We start from the raw sequence: 23,122 nt of genomic DNA, 5'->3' as shown, positions 1-23,122 counted from the left end.
AATGCAGTCGGAATGTGCGTCATAAAAATGATTAAAAAAATCATGCGGACGCAAGCTGCGCTTATTAAGGGCCTTTCACACGGACATAACGATAATACTACTAGCATCATGACATTAATTATGGTATAAACCAACTTAAATCTTTCTACGTCATCCTGTTTAGTAGATGTCACTCAAGACTTCGTTCGCGCGGAATAAAAAAAAATAATTAGGTGCCTGTGTTCTTACAGACTATGTTCTACATCTATGCCAAATTTCAGTGCAATATGTTTTGTTGTACTAGAGATACGCAACAATATAAACCTTCACATTTATATCATTAATAAGTTTTTATAAATAAATATCACCTTCATGTTTATAATACTTGGCTATTGTGCTTTGATTTTTTTTATATCTTTAGATGGCAAATAAGCAAGCGGCCACCTGATTTCATCATAATAGCCCATAGACTTTTAGATGTATTGCCTATGAACTTCTGTTAACAATGGTACAGAAAGAGGATATCCCCCCCTTAAAGCTGAATACTTGAAGCTAAAGATTTAAATACTAGTTTAGAGTAGTCAATGAAAGTGTTCATCACTTTCCATTAAACATGTAAACTTAGAACCACTATTTGTTACAACTATCAAACTAAACAAGAGACTATACTAGCCAGACATTGTTTTGAGAGTATGATTTGCTTAGTAACATCCCATTTAATCATATATTAATATGTTAAATATCTTTGAATTGAAGCACTTAGTTGCTTGAAGCAGTCTTTATATTGGAGTTTACATAAAACATAAGTTTAATTTCTTTTTGATTTGATTAAATAAACTTTGGCTACTGAGATCAAAACCTCTTTATAAAAACATTGTCATCCTTGTCCTTTCATATAACAAAATAGAGATAACAATATGTTTTATTAATCTCCATCCACCTCAATAGGACCCATGGTAAGTGCAACATTAGTTTGGTAATTTTTTTATTGCCAACTGTTCAAAAATCTTTTTATAGATAAGACAAAACTCCACTGCACATTCATCCTTGGAATTGTAAATAGCTGTGACTTGTTATACCGGAATAAATTTCAAAGATATTGAAATTCAAATTTCGGCTGCATCCGGTGGGAATAATTTCAATATGTATCTGAATCCTCGACATCCACATTGGTATTTATTATGTACATATTACCAAGTAGAACACATACAAAAAAGTATTTGATACACATTATAAAAATGCACCATTATATAATATAAAAGCAATGTATTTATATGACTAGAAATATATCATAATCATCAGCTCACTATACATCCCTACTGAAGAGCTTGGAATCTGCTCTTTTTTTTCCAGAGAGGAATGCTTTATGCATACTTCGCGCCGCTGGGGGGACACGGTAGTTATGTGGGATTCTCCTCCATAGCGGAGGCATACCCACTAAACTTCTCTGTTCCTCCAATGCATCGGGACAGGACCACGGCCATGCTTTCGCTCTCATCTGCGGCGGAACCTGCTCTAAGTTAAGGAGTGCTTAGGTCAGCCATGCTGGCCCAGTGTGAGTTGACTACACATATCTTTCGAATTTCTTCTTAGATTTTACAGGTTGCATCACAATGTTTTCCTTTACCATAAACAGTCGGATAAATGTACCTATATATGTAAATCAGATATCAGAAAAACACCTTGGTACATTGTAATATATCACACCTTTTCTCAGGTATATCTCATTTAAATTTACAATAGAATGTTATTGTCTAGATCTGCTATGAGTCCACTTGAGGATGTATTTTTAGTTGCTTTAGTTTATAACACAGGTTTTCTCTCTTTTGTGGCTTCTAGAAAACGAAACTAGTTTAAAACTAAGATAAAACTTGAAATAAGAATTTGTTCCATTGTTTAAAACTGCAGCCAAGTTCAAGTAAAAATAAAATTGCTTTATTAATTTAGACTATATGTAAGGGATTATATTATATGTAATCCAATAAAAATAATTATGTTATATGTACATATATTAACTATTCTAATTAGTTCTAACATAACACATATGTGATACAAAATATGCAAATCAGTTAGTTATATAAAAACTTAAGATACTACTTTCAAAATAAAACAATCGTAAATTTATGCAAATTAATGTAAATAAACAAACGATTCTAAATGAAGACGTAATCTCGTATCAACGTTAAACCAGCGTGATAACGAAAGTTGACGTTGTTTTAGATTAAACATGGTATAAACATTGAAAAAACATTTGTTTATTTAGTTTTTAAAAGTTACAAATAAATAGTTTTCTAGAAATTAGAATTATACAACCGTTATAACATAAAATAAATGAGGAAATGCTTCCGTTCGCACTGATGCTAAAATCTGTCGCTGTTTCTAACAAAAAAAAACAAGATATCATGTAAAGATATTTAATTTACCATAACTTACGGCTCCAATAAATGTTGTATTAATATGTGTGATTGGAATACAACATTTGTTTTTAACACTTACCTAGAATTGGATAACACAACGCGATACACCCAAAATAAATGGCAAGTGCCGCGGGATACTTCCTGAGCGCACGGACCATTGTCATGGCGGAAGAAACTGCTTTTTATACACAACGCACAACCGTTACTACAAATACATCACATAATTATTACACCATCTTCTATTCACTTAGGCAGCGGTATCACTGATTATTTCTATAATTAAACACACAAAAAAATTACTAAGCGACTGACACCCACCAAAAGCCGAACAAACAATCCCACTTTCTAGTGTTATCAGTTTCTGCCACAAAACACCAAATTAATTCATGTTTTTGGTTTGGTAGTTTTCGCATGCTTATTCTGTGGTAGTTATTTTATATTTTTGTTGAGGCATCATTTTTCAATAACTTGGATTTTAGAGTTAAACAGTTATTTCCTTTTTATAGTACATTTCAAAAGTAACATTTTACATGCGAAACAACATTTGTTTCTCACTAAATGTTATAGAGCCTGCGGAGAATATTTAATATTTACAAATTTTTCTTTTGCGCTTGTTAATAAAGTTAAACTGAAGCCTTAATACTAGTTTCGTGCGAAACCGAAAATTTGTGCAAATGTTTTCAGGGTATATGTAATTCAGGTGAGATGTAAATGATGGTAAATTTGTACATGAAACATTGCTGCGTAAAGATATAATTGTTTCAATTGCTTACATATATTAAAATTTGTAATTTATTGTTACAAACTTTAACAACATTTTTTTAATAATAATTTACTTGAATTAAATTTAAAGATTTTATATAAAAACTTACCGTTTTTAAGCAGTTACAGAGTATCATTTACTGTAGCTGGCAACATTTGTTGTTTATTGACAAGACGAATGACAGACGGCGGGGTACAGCTCGATTGCAGCTTGATTAAGACAATTTAGAGGAAATAAATGACTCGTTGACAAAATTATATCCGCCTATACAAGTAAATGAAATGAAAATGTGGCTTATAAATATTGTTTAAGTTATATTTGCGAGTGTACAACGAGTGCATCGTGGTATAAAAATGTATTTTCAGTGCATCGTAGGAGCCATTTTTACAGTATTTATTTTGTGCGTTCATTGTGATAATGCAGTTAATTACAACGAAAGTATGAAGATTTATGGTATGTATCATAATAATAACATATATAAACTTATTCTATGTTAAGTCATTGTTTCAAAATGCGTTACGCCTATCTCATTTCGCATCTGTCAGTCTTGGTCATCCATGAATTATTGTATCAAATTGTTACGAATTAGCCTCTAAAACTTAAAATGAACAGTCCAACACACAATTAATGCTTTATTACCCGAGTAGGAACTTTGCTTTTGTCTATAAAAATCAATTTTTCGCTACTCCACCTATTCGTTTTTAGCTTGATGAATAGGGTGTTGTTGCAATTATAAATAATCATCTTCAGAAAATTAACCCAATGAAGTACTTTCCAATAAGTTTTTAATATAATAAAATAATAAGTGCTTTAAGGCAAATTAATTCTTTCCCATAAAATCTTTTCTGAATATGATTTTCATAAGTAGGCAACATAGTATATTCATCTTATATTCTTTACTATTTTCTTAAAAGGGATGTGCTATATATTCTCGGTGTTATGGTGTTATATACAATTGATATACTATGTCAGGAGTCATCAATAAATCTGGGATAACTTTGTTTAGATAAATATAAAATATTTTTAGAGAGTACTGGAAATCTTTCCCTTACCAATACTACTATAATATTTTGAAAAATAGATTTTCATTCAGAGCTTTATTCCTATTTTACTTAATATAGGCATACATTGAACACCCCTTGTATTTATGTTATCAAGCATACAGTATGTACTTGACAAAAAAAGGTTCATTGGAAGAGACAAAAAAGGTTCAAAGAATTTTTTATTCTGTTTTAATACATTTTAATTGGGTTTTATGGAATTAGAATTATATAAAACATGAAATGTTAAATACTCTAGTTGTAAAATGTTAATTTGTGGAGTTCATTGTGCTGGTGACACCTTACGCTGTTAAGATGAGGTAGACATGTCAAAGGGGAAGGTCATATTCATTAGTTCTCAACAACTGTAGTACAACATACATCTGTTCATGTTCTAATACAATACCGCACTAAAGATATATTGTCTGTTTTATTTACTTAATTAAAAGAACTAGCTTTGGCCCGCAACTCCGTCCATGCGGAAAAAAGTAGCCTATATGTTCTACATCTGTGCTAAATTTCATCAAGATCTTTCAAGTCATCCCGGAGATACCTTAAAACTAACATCCATCTAAACATTTGCATTTATAATATTTGAGATTAAAAGAATATCTTTGAAGATATATCTTCAACTTTTCTTGCTTTATATCATGTATAATTTTATTATATATTTTTAATTTAACTTTCCAATCTATAAATTATTATCTTTTGTTAAGCTTAGGGTCATTACAATGATTAACATATCATGAAGGATATTTAGCTTTGTTAATTAAATAAAATTTTCTATTATTACAAATAAGAGCGTCGGTGGCTCAGGGGTCAAGCACTTGACTTGCAATCTGCAGGTCCTGGGTTCGAATCCCGCCATGTACCAATGTGTTTTTCGATTTCCGATTTACATGTGTACATTTATCCGACGTTCTTATAGTGAAGGAAAACATTGTGATGCAACCTGCACATATCTGAGAAGATATTCAAAGATATGTGTGAAGTCAACCAATCCGCACTTGGCCAGCGTGGTTGACTATGGCCTAATCACACTTAACTTAAAGTAGGCTCCAAGCCCCTTGGTGGGGACGTATAGTGAGCTGATGATGATGATTATTACAAATGCAAATGTCTGTGTTGATGGATAGATGTTTGTTAGAAGTTATCTCTGGAACAATTGCAACAATCTTGCTCAAATTTGGAATAGATGTAAAACATAGTTTGGTAAAACACATAGGCTACTAATTTAGTTTTCAATTCTATGGATTTATTAATCCATATCCATATTTTGCATACACTATTGTGTATGTTAAACTATCTAAGATTATTTATAGATATTACCGAACTTTAATCCCGGGCAGAGTATTTCGTATGTGTCCTCTCCTGAATAATCCATACAAAAGGTTGTAGTCGAATTTCATCTAAGCCTAGCTATCGCCTGTGACTCCTGTGTTCCCATGGCATTAAAAATACTTAGAATGTAGCCAATGTGTTCTTACAGACTATGTTCTACATCTAGGCTATATTTCAACTAGATCTGTTGGGATATTCCAGAGATACTTACGATCTAACAAACATCCAGACTTATTATTTATAACAAGATGATAAGGTATAAGATATAACAGTGGTAGAGCCCGTTTTAACATCTTCGCACGAATTGGCCCGGCTCGCCCGGTGAAATACTACGACCACACAGAAGGCAGGCGTCAAGTGCGTCCGATGTCAGTCTGATGAGTGTGCGTCCCGGAGGCCTAATTTAGTCCTCTTTCCCTTCCCACTCTTTTTCTTATAAGGAAAGGATGGGAAGTGGAAGTGGACCTTCCGGATGAGAGGATGCATAGAAATGTTTTCTTTCTGTGCATCCTCTCCTCCGTCGATTAAAGGTAGGCAACGCATATGCAATAGCGTATGTCTATGGGCAACGGTCACTTCGCTATTTCAGCGATTTCAGATGGCCGCTCGCTCGTTTGCCACCTTATGATAAAAAAAAAAATAAGAGAAAGAAGTAAGATTAACGTTGCGAATATATAATTATTAAAAGCAATTGTATTATTGCTTCAGCAGCTTTAATCCGTATAATATGTCTAAGTACTGTTACTCTCAATTGAAATAGGTTAATGGTCAATGTCACTTTTCATTCGCGAAGATGCGGGTTCGTTTACGACTCGTACTTTTTTAAATTTAAACATTTATTGAGTCTTAACGTAATATAGTAGGCACTATATTTAATTTCAATGTAATGCCTATATCAAGTAAATAGAGCAACGTCAAATTGTACAAGGCAGCATAAATGGTATTTTTTGTGATAAATGTCACATAATGTTGAGTGATGTTTATTAAAAAGGTATTATCAAGGTCACTACGTATCTCCAGAACGGCTGAACGGATCCCACTGAAATTGGCGTAGATGTAAAACATAGTCAGGAATGACACATAGACTACTATTTTTTTTTTAAATTCTGCCCCGACGCAGTCGCGGGCGACAGGTAATGAGAAATGTTTTAGGAATTTAAGAGTTTTTGGATGTATAAATGTATGTATTTGAATAACATAACAATTTTTTACTACATTTTTAAATATGTGGTGCAATCTGCGGTTGCAAATGTAGAATAAAAGGACATGCAACCGAGCGAAAAAAATGGAGTGCGAATAAAAATCCTATGGTATAGAAAACATAAGCATTGTGTCTATTGATTATCACAATGGGAAGCTAGACGAACAAAAACATACGACATGTACAGATACTTTCGTGTTAATGAATTGTTATGTAATTAATCGCTGATATAACACGTTTTTTTACATTGTTACGAAGTCGCAAGACCGGCGTTTATGAATGAGTGTTACGTATTAAAGCTGACATATCTAGATTCCGACTTGTTTGTACAGTTGAACTGGTATAATCGTGATAAAAGTGGGTTTCCATTGCCTAAACAAATGAACAAAAATATATCTTTGATTTTTACTTTGCTTTGTAAAAACATTTGTGGTACATTCTCAAAATTGTTTCTGGGATTTGAAGTGGAGCGAAATCTGACCTCTAACTGATATTTCCCTTCAAAAATAATCCTATGTTTTTTCTTTTTTTTTTACTTATGCGTAACAGTATAAAACAACATACTGTATTAGGTATATACTAATTATAATTGTAATAAAGTTTAGGATTATCTTTATATATGTTAAGCTATTTTGCGAACTAGTAAAGCAACGGTACAGAACTAGTTGTGTGGGGAAACCTTGATCTTTTCATGGTCAGGGCGATGCATTCGTGCATGGACAGTTAGTTTTTGCAACGCTATTATATCTCGTTCGATAACTTTATTTACTTTAAATTGAAAAACGTGCCATTTCCGGGTATTACTAAGGACGACGAAAAAATTGTCGCCACTTTATATTTTTACGTAACTGTATTTTAAAATTATTTTACAGTTCACATCTTAATGTAATTTTATAAACAAAAGACTTAAAAAATATTGAAATTGTAAAACCACGAAAAATCATCGATTGGTTGTTTTTTTTTAAAGATAACTATATATAAAGTTGATTGATATTTGTGTCCTATTAGCCTCTTGGCATGCTTTATCAAATCCGAAATCTGCGAAGCTTTCTTTTTAATATTCATTAATTGGATATGCATAGTCGCGTGACCGATACTAGTTTAGTGATAGAGTAACATTGAGTCACGCGATTCGATATCAATAGTCTTGTGTTAATATTATATAGAGAGTAATAAATTAAAAGAAGCTTCCTTTTCCTTCCCCTTGATAATTACTTTGACATTGTAGCAAAGTCTTGCGGCCACTGCACTTCCGTTTGAATGATCTCATATAATATATGTATATGATATTTATAGTATATATCATTATCTAATTAAAATGTACATATAGATTGAATTATATATAAATAAATAGCTGTCCCCCACGACTCTGTAAGCGCAGAAATAAAAAACTAGTTAGTAGCCTATGTGTTTTTCTAGTGTTCATCTGTGCAACATTTCATCAAGATCCGTTGATCCGTTACCTTCTAACATACATCTAAATTTTCGCATTTATAATGTTAGTCCTTTTATTTCGTAATATTTCTTACTTTTATAATTATCTGCGTATAAAGTGTGAAATGATGATAACCGCGACTTTGTTACTCTTAATACAAAAGTTTATTTTTAATATACATTTTTTTATAATTCTTAACAAAATTCTAACGGAATTGTAGAGAAATTGAACCTTGGGCGCTCGCAGATTTCTATTGTTGGTCTGAAGTTTGATTGTTATGTTGAATAAATGGAAGTAAATAATTAACTTTTAGAACTTTATTCATGTCGACTGTTTGCATAAAGTATACGGCTTCAAACTATGCTGAAGGAAGATATGAATGTACGGCTGCATGTAATATCTGAATCACCATTTTTACACAATAAAAACTGTGTATTCTTTTCTTTTCAGTTCCGTCCGAACCTCTGAATTTAACAGTTATCAATGTGACCAGCGAAATTATTCACCTCTCATGGACCCCGCCATCCAATTTCAATATCAAATTGCTTACAACCGCTAATGATGCACCCAAACCAGACCCTGACCAAGCCACGGAGAAAGCTAAACATGAAACCCTTGCCGACGAACCAGTTAATGACGTGGAACACGCCACCCTAACCGACGCTTCCACAATCCCAGAGAAATTAGACTATTCTCCATTTCTATACAAAAACGACAAATCTAAATACAACGATGAATATTCATCATCAGATATACTATTTGACAAGTCTTATCGAAGTTTAAGAGAGAGACGATCCCATCGGCATAGAAAGAGACGACAGGACAGCAATTCAACTGACCCGAGGCTACATTTAGAGAAAGTTCCAGAAGACACGCACGAAGAGTTTCAATTACCAATAGAAGTGGTTAAGAAAGCATCAGCCAGTATACCTCATAAAGATTTGACACAGATCGCATACGTTTTGTATTACGAACAAGGAGTACCAAGGTATAATGCCGCGTCTACCGTCGGTGTGCAAACATCTACGAATGTTAAGAGGAATAACGTATTCCCAAGTGATTTGGGAATGGAAAACTATTCGAAGGCGACAAGGAATATCACATTGTTGAATAAATTGGGCGTCCTCACGAAAGTAGTTGGTTTTCGTTTAAGAAACTTAAGTGAGTATTTTATAACAACCTTCTTTGAACAACCTATCTGTTGGTAAGCAAACATGTTTCGATAAATTACGAAACATGTTTGCGAACTACACAAGTAATTAATTTATATACAATTAATCATAAAAATATAATTATCAACGTAATCCACATAAAAAAGAATTGGTCCCTGTTGCCGACGGATACGGAACCTCTTTACACGTTTTTTTATCATAAATGTTATATTATATTTTTTCTTCTTTTTTCTCTATATTTTAAAGTATCAATTGTTAAATATATTGTCTGACAGTGCGTGCTTTTCTCTTTATTTTCATAATTCTATTTTATATTTTCATTTTATCTTTTTATTATATAATATAATATTCCAAAATTCATCCTAATCCAACCGCTCTTTCCATCCTTATATTTTCCGTCGTCTTTAGTCCCTATCTAGCACGATTGAATCAATATTAAAATAACAAAAGAGAAAATTAAGTAATATAAGCAAAGATAAGATAGCAAGATAATAATTTAATTAATAGAAAATTAATCAATAATAGATAAGATAATAAAGTATTGTGAGATTTATTCTTTAGTTTGCGACATTAGATGACAACTCTTGTTGAAAGAATAGGGGACATAGATTGCTCTCACGTACACTTGAGACGAGAAACAAAACTACTTCACGCACGTATGCTTTTAGTGCTAGCTCTTTCGTTCTCTTTGACAAAATAGAGACAGCAATAATACAAGATTCACGACAGTTGAATTTTCTGTTGTTGTTTTAATGTTTCATCACCATCACCAGCTCACTATACGTCCCCACATGTGCAGGTTGCATCTCAATGTCTTTCTTCACTGTAAGAACGTCGGATTCGAACCTAGGACCTATATATTGCAAGTCAAGTGCTTAGCTCCTGAGCCACCGACGCTTACAATGTTTACATGATCAATATTATTAATGTGATGTATCTTCCATTCAGAACCATTCACACCATACAAGATATGGGTGAGGGCTTTCTACAAGTTCTCATTCAGCGGAGTCAGTTCATCAGATCTGTTGGAGCGGTTAGGTCCACAATCAGAGCCACTGTACGTACTGACAGATGTCAGGCCGCCGTCAGCACCTATCATATTAAATCTGACATGTGATCAACCTAATGGTGAGTTTTGTGTCACAAATAAAAAAAAAACACTTTGACTGTAGCCCAAAATGTATCTATGCATGTATCAAAATCTGTTTAATTGTTAAGATACAGGGTGTCCTTAAATTGACTGACATAAAATCATACATATGTGACATACTCTGGTAAAACATTACACTCTTGTCAGTCGTCGACACATTATTGAAATAACAATAGAACTTTTCTAACAATACTCAACAGGTATTCTTTATCTTCAATGGCGACAACCATTGGAGTACAATAACTCATTGGACCAGTACGTGGTGACGGTGCGGAAGGTACCAGAACAACAGCCGAGGACTACACTGAGGCTTCCTACCAACAAAACTGATATTGATACAGCTATTAATGTGGTATGTAAAACATGACAAATCTTCTCTTTATAGATTACTTTGTTCGTACGGAAAAAAATAAGCACCCATTTTTCCAAGCATTCTTACGATTGTTGTCTGTAGTCAAATATATGGGTAACAAAGACATTCTTTTATTTCATAAACTATTTGTACCCTGCGACTCCGTCTGCGCGGAGTTAAAAAATTCAAACAAATATCCATCCATTCATCTATCTAAACATTCACATTTATAATATTAGTAAGAAGTAAGATTGAGCTCCAATATATTTTGATTTCCACACTCTTGACACCTGTATATATTTTTTTTGTTACAGCCTGTAGAACTCTGGAACGTTTCGCGGTACGAGGTGAAGATATTCGCAGTCACCCTCTCTGTGGCTAAACCTGGAACACTCGTTAATGGATTAGAATCACCTCCAGAGGTAAATAAAAATTAATCTATACTTAATATTATAAAGCGGAACAGTTTGTTTAAACGCTCTTATCTCAGGAACTACTGGTCCGATTTGAAAAAATCTTTTTATGTTGAATAGTCCATTTATAGAGGAAGGCTTTCCCAAAGTGGGCGATACAGGTCACAAGTTGCGGGTTATAGTAAAAGTTTCGTTTAGAATTCCCCGTTAATATACATATATAGGTCACAATAATTAATTAATTTAATTTGAAGTTATAGTGGTTTTTAAAGATGTGAAAATATGGGGGCGCTAAAAAATATTTATTATTAAAGTGGGCAGTAGACAAAATAAGTTTGGGAACCACTGCTTTAGGCTATATAACATTACGTTGCGAATGATAGCTTTTTTTTTCCCGCGCGGACGGAGCCGCGGGCGACAGCTAGTAAATCATAAGTAGCTTATCGTCCTGTTGTCTCTTTCTGTTGATCGATGGACAATTTTTTTAACCAATCATACATTTTATAGAAGTTTTTTTCAAACGAGCGAGCGACCACCCGAAGTGACCGTTGCCCATAGACATACGCAATTGCATATGCGTTGCCTACCTTTAATCGACGGAGGAGAGGATGCACAGAAAGAAAAGATCTTCCCTTCCCATGCATCCTCTCATCCGGAAAGTCTACTTCCACTTCCCATCCTTTCCTTATGAGCAAAAGGGTGGGAGGGGAAAGAGGACTAAATTAGGCCTCCGGGACGCACACTCATCAGACGAAACGCGGAATTGCTTCCACTTGAGGCCTGTCTTCTGTATGGTCGTGGTATTTCACCGGGCGAGCCGGGACAATTCGTGCGAAGATGTTAAAGCGGGCTCTATCACTGTTATAGAAGTTCAAAAGGCATTTCCTCAAATAGTGTTTTGTAACATAGTTACTACTTTTTATTTTTTATCGTACGATAAATGATTAAAATTGATCAATTATAGATTATACAGGATGTATTAAAATTCTTAGTAATTTGTTTACTATTTGACCGTCATAATATATATTAAGAGGATATTGTAATAATATTATGTACTCAAAACAGTGATATGAATGTTCAAATAAATAAACAAGCTGAAATATTAATTTGTAACGCACCTCTTTCAGTAATTCTACTTATATACACAGTGAAGGATTAAAAATAAAGTAAATAAAAAAATATGTGATAGGTAAGTTTTTAAATCTAATACATTTTAGTCAAAGGATTTAATAGATTCAGTGCTACTAACTCGTAATTATATGGAACGTGTTTAATATAGGTGATTTATCAGTATAGTTGAGATGTGGGCGTGATTACTTTAAGCTCCTCCTATTTAACGCAAGGTATTTCGTGGTTGCTCTGTTCTTTGTCATCGTGGTTTTCAATTTTGATATTTATACAATCTTACTTCTTACTAATAATATAACTGTGAATGTTTGAATATAAGGTTGGATGGATGTTTGTTAAAAGGTATCTCTAGAAAGGATGTATGGATCCAGCAGAAATTTGACATAGTTGTAGGACATAGTCTGGAAGAAGACAAAGGCTACTATTATTTTTTAATTCCGCGCGGACGGAGTCATGGGCGATAGCTAGTACCTTTATAAAGTACAAATTAATAATTTCACAGGAGGTGTCTAGCGACTCTTGCGTGGCGTACTCGGCCGCACGTCAACCGAGCGAGATGACGCGTACGAGCCGCAGCGTGGGTACTGCGGCATTGCTGGCTGTCACACTGCTGGCTGTGCTCGCAGCTGTCGGTGCTGCTGTGCTGTACTGGAGGTGAGGATGTATTGGTATAGTAGTATTCAGATATCATGGCGACTTAACTTCGAGCGAGTAGCTGCGCAGAACACAATGTAAGGTGTGTTGGGACACTGCGTGTTGCGTGGATCATCTTGTGCCACTAAGATTAGTGAAAAGAACTATACGAAATGACTGCAAACTTGGTTGATTTTTGTTTTGGTCCTTATGAAGGCGGATATTTAAAGTCTTGTCTGTTTTAGATGTCGATCCCGTTTGAGTAAATGCATCAGCGCGGCGTACAATTATTTAGAAGAGGGAGGTGAGAGAGCGGCGCGGGCGCCACTGAATGTTTACAAGAAACCCGGTGAGTTTTCTTCCGACATAATGTTTAACAAGATAGTCTGAAAAATAGAAGAAAAAGGTTTAAAAATACAACTGTAGACCAACATTTTTAAAATATATTAGTTCTTTAAAAAACTAAGAGAAAAATCCGTTATTTATACTATGAAAACAAATTTAAAAGTCAATTTTTTAGTAGTATATATTATGTTTTAGGCAATATGTGCTTTATTACTATAACATAAGGTGTATATTCCGTAGCGCTGTGCTCTCCGCTGCGTGCGGGCGGTGGTGGGGGCGGGGGCAGCGTGTGCGGGGGCGGGGAGGAGGCGGAGGCGGCGCGGCCCCCCCGCATGGGCGGGGCCGCACGTCCCCCGCTGCGTGCGCGTGCCTTCGTGCGTCACGTCGCCGCACTGCACGCTGACGGAGACATCGGATTTAGGTTACTATTATAAAAATAATAGCTATACCCGCGACTTCGTCTGTGCAGGATTAAAATAATAAAAAAAACCTTAGTAGTCTATGTGTTCTTTGAGACTGTTCGTCGTTCTGGAGATACTCTCTAACAAACATTTATCAACTCAGAGTAGTTAAATAGCCACTCAGAGTCGCTTTATTCAGATTTAGTACTTTAATAACCACTAAATTTGTGGCAGTAGTTATTCGTATTAATTGTGTGACATTCCAGCAAGGAGTATGAAATAGTAGTAGCGAAGTCAGCAGCTCTCGGCCACACGAGTCATCACAGCTACCGTCCCGAGAACAGATTGAAAAATCGCTACCTGAATATTACAGCTTGTAAGTAATCTTATCGTTTTACTACAATTTGTCCCGAGCTCACAATACGGTCCCCACTGAGGGGCTCGGAACACCCTCTAAGTTAGGGAAGACTAGACCATAGTCCACCACGTTGGCCAGTGCGGGTTGGTTGACTTCACACATATCTTTGAATTTCTTCGCAGATATGTGCAGGTTGCATCACGATGTCTTCCTTCACCGTAAGAACCTCGGATAAATAAACATTTGTAAATCGGAAATCGAAAAATTTACTACAGTGTTATGGAGAAACTTTGTGTTTATGAATGAAAAGTGCCTTTATTATCAAGATATTAATTTAATTGTTTATTGTAGATGATCATTCGCGTGTGTGTGTGTCTGCGGGTGCGCGGTGCGGTGCGGCGGGATGCGTGGGCGCAGGTCGTGGTGCCGCCTGCGATTACGTCAATGCCAACTTCATAGACGGTATGCTGCCTGCACTGGACGCACGGGCTGAGAGACGACTCGAACGCAAACTGCAGCGACGTGCCAAACCACAGAGGTACGTATACGCATAAGTGCGAATTACGTACGCGTACGGAAGCTCCACGTACGACGTTACGTAAATAAGAAATATACATGTTACTAGCTGATATTGTCTACAGACTTATTTTGGACCGTTCCAGTGGTTCAAGTAGATAGAACGTCGATGGCTCAGGGGTTAAGTACTTGATTTGTAATCTGTTGGTTCTGGGTTGACTTTGGCCTAGTCACTGCGGGTAGGCTTCAAGTTCCTCAGTAGGGATGTATAGTAACCTGATGATGATGATGTGGATAAACACTAATTCTTTTCATTAGACAACCATCAGTGAAGCAATCCAAGCCGCCACCGAATTTGGCAGAGGGCATAGAGTCTGCCTTCCTCAACATAGAGTTCTCCGGCATCGTGGAGTCGGAAGAGCAGCCCGAGGACTCTGACAGCGACAGAAGTGATGATGACAGCGAGTTGGATGACGTTTATGTGGATATCAGTGAGTTTTTGATTCTTTATACGAAAAATGTGAAAAATTGTCGATGATAGTATTAACATGACCTAGACAATAGCTTCAAGTCCAGGATCTAGATGATTTAGCAACTTTTTAACAAACTAATAATAGATTTGCAGTGCTATTATGTGACTAATATGGAAAAAACTAGACACTAGTTCAATTCGCTAAAAGGAAGCCACAATCAAGCAATATTTGTTTTTTTTTTAACATTTTTATTATATTTCCCACTTTTTCTTGTCTTAAATATCTATAAATAAGACTTATCGCGACAACAGCGCCCTCTTATCAGGCCAGATAATTTATTTTATCATGGTTATAGATAATAGTTTCACAAAATGATTTACAGATGGCGTGGCACGTCGTGTGAAGCTGGAGTGGTTGGTGTGGCGGCGGCGGTACATCGCTACTCAGGGCCCCACCCCCGCCACGCTTGATGCCTTCTGGCGTATGATCTGGCAACACCGGGTGCATACTGTTGTTATGATCACTAATCTAGTGGAAAGAGGCAGGGTAAGAGACATTATCATATCTAGTTCTCAGGTACCTTAACCTTCTAGATGTTAAGGAGTAATTGTGATCTTTGTTAGTACCCATACAAGACGATAAATTGCCAATCGAGAGTTCGACAAACCTATTTTTTTAATTTAAAATATATTTTACATATGACTAATGATGTCAAATAACTTAAGCTATAGTCTTTCATTAGATATTAAAATTTTAAAGCAATAATAATATAATTATATTCATTAATATTCAAATAAATATATTCATAATCCAACAAATATCGACAGTTAATAAATTGGTAAGAAAGAACGCGTTACTTTATGAAAAACAAATTGCTAGTCTGTTTATAAAATTGACGAATTTCACAATTGAACGGTGACATGTGAAGATGTTCTAACCAGTTTGTTTTATGTTGCAGCGCAAATGTGACATGTACTGGCCGGCGGGAGGACGCGGCAGTAGCGCGGAGTTCGGTGGTGTGCGCGTCACCTTGTTACACGAGGACGTGCGCGCCGCGTACACAGTACGTAAGCTGCGCGTGCGTCTCATACACAAGGTAATATCTTCAAGTATCAAGAACAGGCTGTTTCACTATATTTTATGGCCACGGTCAGCTGTACCCTTAAGGGGTAAAGGAGAGGAACTAACGTCCATACGATCCTTGTATCCTACAATGTTCCGAGCACTATATTTGACAACCTTAATGCTTTTAATCATGTCTATATATAAATATAATAAAATTGCAGTGTCTGTATGTAATATAAAGGAATTATAATCAAATTTAAAACACATAGTATATATAAGTTGCTTATAGCGACGAAACCAATTTTTTAAATCTTTATCTGTTTACAAGGCGCGTTTGTTCCGGATTATCTCCGAATCGACTGTGCTCTGATTTAGTTGGGAAGCTGATGTATGCAGGACTTTTTTTTTAAATTTTTACTCTCTTGAAGACGACGGCGACCTCTAGTAAAGTACTAAAATATAATTGTAAAATTTCAGTGTGATGGCGTTGAAGATACTGCAGACAGTGGCCGTATCATTCTGCAGTATCACTACACAGTGTGGCCGGACCACGGTACTCCGCGACACCCTTTAGCCGTGTTACCCTTCGTTAAAGCCGCTTCTGCTGACCCCGGTACCGTGCTCGTACACTGCAGGTGAAAATTAACTTTATCTAAACTTTCGGCTAAATCTATAGTAATATAACAAACTAGCTGTCGCCCGCGACTCTGTCCGCGTGGATATATAAAAAAACTTAATTATTGTAGCCCATCCATCCATCCATCCACCCACATCACATCTATCTAAACATTTGCATTTATAATATTAGTAAGTTAAATAAAAAGCAGCTCTTCAAGGCATAAATTAGAAAAAAAAATAGTATCCTATGTCCATCTCCTGACTCTAAGCTACCTCCTCACCAATTTTTAGCCATATCGGTAAAGCCGTTCTTGAGTTTTAGATATGTAAATAGGAAAGATTTGATTGTTTGTTTGGTTGTATTGAATTGGCTCTAAAACTTGCTTCCGAAAATCCAAAAGTTTGAAAAATTCTTTCACTGTAGGAAAGCTACAGATATGATTTGCTTTTTTTATTCCACGCGGACAAATTCGCGGGCAACTGCTAGTTTAACAATATAATTAATGCCTCATTTTCATTTCAGTGCCGGCGTGGGTCGTACAGGCACTTACATAGTGTTAGACGCACAATTAAATCAACTAAAATTAACCGGTACTCTATCCCCTCTTGGTTTCCTCTGTCGCGCGCGCACGCAGAGAAACCATTTAGTACAAACTGAAGAACAATACGTATTCGTTCACGACGCGTTACTTGAACACGTAAGGTCTGGAAATACAGAAGTTGAATTCGCCAAAGCCAGAGAATACCTACAGAATCTTCTAGAAGATATCTCAGAAGAAGAATTAGCGGTCATGGATCTTAATCTAGCTAGACCGAAGAGTGTTAATGAAGTGAACGGTGAAACATCTAGTATCAAATCCAGTCAGAATGTTTCCGATAAAGATGAAATGGTGGATGGAAGTCAAATATCAATAAAGACTGATGAATTAAACAGTGAATTGAGTAAGTCTTCGGTAAGAGAAGATGAAGAACAGAGTACGGGATTGGTGAATGGAGATGAGTCGGAGGGAGTGTATGACTTAGCTCCTCGGTCTACGGACACCTATAGTAAGAATATGGCTGCTTATAATAATTTAAATGAACAAGAGAAGGAAGAGATGAGACGGTATGTCCATATTTGTTTATAATTAACCCTTAATTCAACGAAATTTTTTGTAGCAAAAAAACTGTGTTTTTTTTAGTAAAGTCATACTTATGTATTTTCTCTAGACTAGTTCAGTAGATTTTTTTAATTAGTTGTTCGTCACACTGGACACCATCGAATTAAGGGTTAATAGAAATTTAAAAATAAATTTATTCTTTGAAATAATATTTAATAAGGCGATTATATTATCTATATACTAATATTATTATGAGGATGGATTTAATTGTTTGCTTTGAATAAAATACGAAGCTACTTAACCGATTTTTTATATTATTTCACTCTTGGATAGCTAAACTATCGCCGGGTTACATAGGCTATATTTATTACTAGATTTTTTAATTCTCTGGCGACGAAAATGTAGGCAACTGCTATGTGGATTAAATAAACAATATATTTGGTTACAGGGCGAACAGAGCAGAAAACTACGCGTTATTAGAACGGATGCGTTCACTTGCCAATCGCAACAATGTGTACCAAGGTCCGCCGCCTGTTAACTTGTTAGAAAAACAATTCCAGGTATTTTTTTTATAAAATTGGTTTATAATAAAAAAAATGTTGCTCTAGTAACTTGAGGAATAGACTTTTTATATTACTTGTTTTCAGTTGATAACTCGATCGTGCGTGGAACCGAGCGTGTGCGCGCGCGCACCTCACAATGCAGACAAGAACCGACCTGGCGGCATCCTGCCTTCAGACTCTGCCAGGGTTATGCTCGTGCCCAAACCTGGGGTTGAAGGTGGGTTTCCTTGTTTCAAATAAACTCCAAAACTTTACTTGATAACTACGGATGACTTTTTTTTCTTGTAAGTATGTCTGTTCCAAAATGACTTTGGGCCTTATTTTCTTATGTGTTGTGAATGTTAAGTAGTACTCTTATTTCGAATATCAAAGTGGTGTAATCAATCTGCTTCAATTTAACTGTTGCGTTGTACATTTTCTGCAGGTAGTGAGTACGTGAACGCGTCCTGGGTATGCGGATGGCGACGGCTGCGTGAGTTCGCAGTGGCGCAGCACCCGGCCGGCGCACCCGAGCTGTGGCGCCTGCTGTGGGACCACACCGCACAGATTGTACTATTTCTGCACGATCCTGATGACCCGGTCAGTATACCATGATATCTACGTATACAAAATACATGATCGAAAAAAAAACTTCATGTTTCTATGTTCCAGGACTGCGATGTATTCTGGCCGACGGAGGAGGACAAGGAGCTGTTTGTAGCCAACTTCAGAGCGAGCTTCGTGTGCAAAGATGTGTACGTAGCGCACAGGAAGAGCGAACGCAAGCCGAAAGAGGCCGAACCCGAAGTGAATGGCTACAGACGACAGGAGAGCGAGTGCGCGGACGACGAGCGCCTCATACCTGACAATAACTCTCCAGTCATCGACACCGAACCAGCCTACAGGTTCGACAGGACCGAGCTGAGGCTGGAGAGGCTCAGCGCTGGCAGCAGGGACCTCTCAGCAAGAAAGTCAATAGCCAACGGCGACCTCTTCTCCTCCCTGTCCGAAAAGAAAAACGGGCCCAAATCTCCAAAGAGCCCATCGAAAATGTCCCTTAAAAACTTCAAACTCAGTTCCCCCACGAAGTTCAAATTCCCCGAGTGGGGGGCACGGACTGCGGGCTCCCCGCCCGACACCGCCCCGCCCCCGCCGCCAGTTGAGCCCGCGCTCTCCGTCGAGGAGGAGACGGAGCTCCGGAGACCATGTTATTACTTCGAGAAAGTCAACCAAGTGCCGGACAATGTGTCATCCGATAGGATTATCGAGGTTACAAATGTTAGTGTGCACTCGTTGCAAGACGATTACCAGCTAAGTGTTAAGTTTATAAAGTGTAGTGGGTGGCTGGAGGGGGAGACCACGGTGTACTCGGCGGGCAGGCCCGATGACAACGAGTACGTGCGCGCAGTGCGGACCAGCGCAGGCGCAGAGCGGGACCGTGCGCTTGATGCACTCATCGCGCCATACAAGGACTCCTTCGGCCTCATTGAGTTCGTCGCCGGCTGTCAGATGGAGTACAAGAATGGACCTGTTATTGTTGTTGATAAGTACGTATTCAATAATATTCGTACATATTTGTTTTATTTTTAAATATATTTAACTTTATAATTTTAGTCTGTATTTAAATGGCGCTGACGAAGTCACAGTCAATGGCAATTTTTTATGTTTTTATGAATTCTAAAATTAATCAATAATTGCAATATTTTTTAATTTAAAAATCATTGAGAAAAGCGACTGATATTATAAAATATAGTACCATTGTAACATTAATATGTTTTCAAAGGTACGGAGGTTGGAAGGCGCTAAGTTTCTGCGCTCTGAGCGCGGCGTGCGGCGGTGTGGGCGCGGAGGCGGCGGAGCTGTACTGCAGCTGGGCTCTGTCTGCACACGCGCGCTGCCCGGCCGGACCACAGTCTCCACAGTCCCCACACTCACAGTCACAGTCCCCAAGCTCTAGCATCTCTCAGGCAGCTCAGTCTCCCCACTCTCCCGCTGCGCTGCTCTCCACGTACTGCGCACTCGCTGCCTACGGGCCTATGCTTAGTGCACGAAAGAGCTGAACCGGGTAAATACTTCTTACTAATATTATAAATGCGAATGTTTAGATGGATGGATGTTTGAAGGTATCTCCAGAACGGCTGAACAGATCTTGATAAATTTTAGCATTCATATAGAACATGGTCTGGAAGAACACATAGACTACTAATTGTGTTTTTTTTAATTCCGCGCGGACGGTGTCGCGGGTGACAGCTAGTTTCACAGAAAACACTGCATAATATAATGCATTTCTAACGTAATATATAACCTAAATGGTGATTTTATAGAGTTAACTGTGATTCGTTTCCTATAGCAGATTTTTTTTCTTTTTAATATACTAATCCTAGCTTATTCCCCAGGTATTGCTGACCGCACCTGAGCTGGTAATGCACAATATAACTTGTACTCAGTGCGTTGTGGTTGCGCTGCTCGACTGTAATTAGACAAATTTAGCCATTTATTTTGTATACGGCAGCCATCTTTCATTTGACGCGTCAACCTCAAAACGGCGTGAAACTTTTGCTCGGATCTTTTGGAGGTTATTTAATTTAAGTATTGTGATTTATTAATTTTAAACACATTTTACATGTTTAGATTATGTGATTACGTTAAATAATTAATTTTATTAGTAAAATTTTATTTTCAAATAAACCATAGACAAACAAATAAGGAAAATCGATAACTTTTTTATTATTCAATTGAGTCCGAGCAAAAGTTTAACGTTAGTTAAACGCTCAAAATATTTTGAACAAAAAATATCGTATAGTAGAAATTATTATAAATAATTTGTTCGTGTAAGGCTTCTCTTATGAAATAAGACGTGGTTGTGTGCGATATGAAGAGGCGGCTAAGAACTTTCTAGCATTTTTTAATATAGCCAGCTTGTAGAAATATTTATATAATACGATTTAACAAATTATTTGCCAAAGAACACTTTGTTAGATGTATTAAAAATACTCTGCATTTTCGTGATTTTTTAAATTAAATGACTACATAACGTAACACAAATTATTTATTATAAATAAAAATGTTTAAAATATGATGAAATGTGTTTATTTTCTAGGAAATAATACGTTTAACAAAGTGTTCAATGCATTTAAATATTTTATGTGACTGCGAGTGGTTGAAATATCAACTAAAACAATATTTTTTTCAATATGTATAGTCAGGGCATTTCGCGGTGTTCCTGTTCCTTGCGACAGTACAAACTCCGCCACATCTTACAAAATCTACAACCGACGACATTGTAAAAAGTATTTTGTCGTGTTTTCATTAACCGATTTTTTCTTTACAGACAAATTTAAATGCTATGTCCTATTGGTAATTGTTGCCTTATTGTCATCTCAGTGATTACGAAACGTTCAAACGAATGTCGATTTTTAAATGAAATACCGCCAGATTCCCTGATAGTACATATGTTTTAGTATGCGATGTGTACTATATCAATGCAATATAAAACATATTTAATCTTGACATAGGTAAATAATAAATTCTTTTGCTTTTTATAAAAGTTTAGTTATGACATATTTTGATGTGTGACTGTTCTTATATGTAGCCTAAACAACACCTATTTTGACGAGTGGAAATCAGTCAGAGTTTTTAATAATTTTAAGCTATTGTTTATCTTAGTATCTTATTAGTATTATAAATGCGAATATTAAGATGGATGGATGTTTGTTTGGAGATATCTCCAGAACGACTCAACGGATCTTGATGAAATTTGGCATGGGTGTACAGCATAATCTGGAAGAATAAAGGCTACTAATGAAGTTTTTTTTTTAATTCCGTACGAACGGAGTCGAAGGTGGCAGCTAGTTTTATAAATACAAATTTTTACCACTCGCGGTCACTTGGCTGTCAACTCGGGGAATCCCCAAAACCTAGATCCATTAGCATTTAAAGTTAGTTAGTTTCAGTGCAATAGTTCAATTTTATAAGCCTTCAACGATTAAGAGATTATAAATATATATTTTAGTATTTTTTTTCTTAGCTATTCTTCTGTCAGTATGGGATGTTATTGATAGTATTTTCTCGTAATCAAAATATACAGATTTTGTATAATGTAAACTTATATAAAAAGGCTAAAACATTCATGTATATTCGTCTGGTGTCGGCACCGACTAGATGATTCTCAAGTCGCACGCAGTGAGCTGGGGGCCGCGTCCGCGAAATACCAGTCCCACTCACCCTAATGGGCTGGAAACTAGTCGGTGCCGACACCGGACCAATATGCGTGACTGTTTTAGTCGTTTTCTATATAAGTTTATGATAATTTCTCACGAATGTTTGAATGAAATGTGTATAATGTATGTGTAATTCCTATTAAATCAAGTTTATGGTCCAGTATTTTATCATAATCTAGTTTAATGTTGGTATATTTGTGAAGACTGCTTTTTAGTGGTTTGTCAATTATGACTTTACGTTGATCAAAATGAGCAAGTCCGTTTTTAACATACTGTGATTGTTGTTTAAATAAGGGTTACCATCAATGCATGTTATCCTCGTATTTAATTTAAAATATCCGATTTATCTAAATATTTAGGTGACATAGGAACAGTTTTATGACAAATTATTTTGGTATTACGAAGATTTACTGTGGGTTTCTGAGACCAAAAACTCTGAATAAAACAGAAAAAAAATGTT

At 36.2% G+C, this 23,122-nt stretch overlaps 2 protein-coding genes across 2 annotated transcripts in view; one reads left to right on the top strand and one right to left on the bottom strand.

Moving 5' to 3' along the window:
• Positions 1–2,730, bottom strand: part of Ptp69D (Protein tyrosine phosphatase 69D) — a 30,258-nt gene extending 27,528 nt beyond the window's left edge. Inside the window, exon 1 of the mRNA XM_013319210.1 lies at positions 2,476–2,730. Coding sequence (XP_013174664.1) covers positions 2,476–2,560 — 85 coding nt within the window. The 5' untranslated portion in view covers positions 2,561–2,730. The remainder of the gene's footprint in view (positions 1–2,475) is intronic.
• Positions 2,731–3,339: 609 nt separating this feature from the next.
• Positions 3,340–21,405, top strand: LOC106123166 (uncharacterized). The gene is made up of 21 exons (XM_013319374.1): positions 3,340–3,612; positions 8,627–9,337; positions 10,297–10,476; positions 10,699–10,850; positions 11,165–11,272; positions 12,894–13,045; positions 13,270–13,373; positions 13,610–13,790; positions 14,037–14,146; positions 14,480–14,666; positions 14,963–15,135; positions 15,500–15,663; positions 16,076–16,213; positions 16,660–16,817; positions 17,324–17,905; positions 18,349–18,460; positions 18,548–18,680; positions 18,888–19,042; positions 19,115–19,989; positions 20,226–20,507; positions 20,839–21,405. The coding sequence occupies exons 1-20, from the start codon at positions 3,513–3,515 to the stop codon at positions 20,500–20,502; spliced, it is 4,752 nt and encodes a 1,583-aa protein (XP_013174828.1). The 5' UTR covers positions 3,340–3,512; the 3' UTR covers positions 20,503–20,507; positions 20,839–21,405.
• Positions 21,406–23,122: the final 1,717 nt, after the last annotated feature.

The sequence above is a fragment of the Papilio xuthus genome, unplaced genomic scaffold (genome assembly GCF_000836235.2).
Source record: "Papilio xuthus unplaced genomic scaffold, Pxut_1.1 DF826159.1, whole genome shotgun sequence".
NCBI lineage: Eukaryota > Metazoa > Arthropoda > Insecta > Lepidoptera > Papilionidae > Papilio > Papilio xuthus.
The sequence above is the reverse complement of the archived record's forward strand: the minus strand, read 5'-3'. Positions and strand labels throughout refer to the sequence as shown.

What these genes read in the sequence shown, in the direction of transcription:
- LOC106123166 (XM_013319374.1), top strand. Translation starts at nt 3,513, where the DNA reads ATGTATTTTCAGTGCATCGTAGGAGCCATTTTTACAGTATTTATTTTG. An exon ending in GATTAGAATCACCTCCAGAG is followed by an intron (nt 11,273 to 12,893) that starts GTAAATAAAAAT and finishes ATAATTTCACAG; the next exon opens with GAGGTGTCTAGCGACTCTTG. An exon ending in GCCCAAACCTGGGGTTGAAG is followed by an intron (nt 18,681 to 18,887) that starts GTGGGTTTCCTT and finishes CATTTTCTGCAG; the next exon opens with GTAGTGAGTACGTGAACGCG.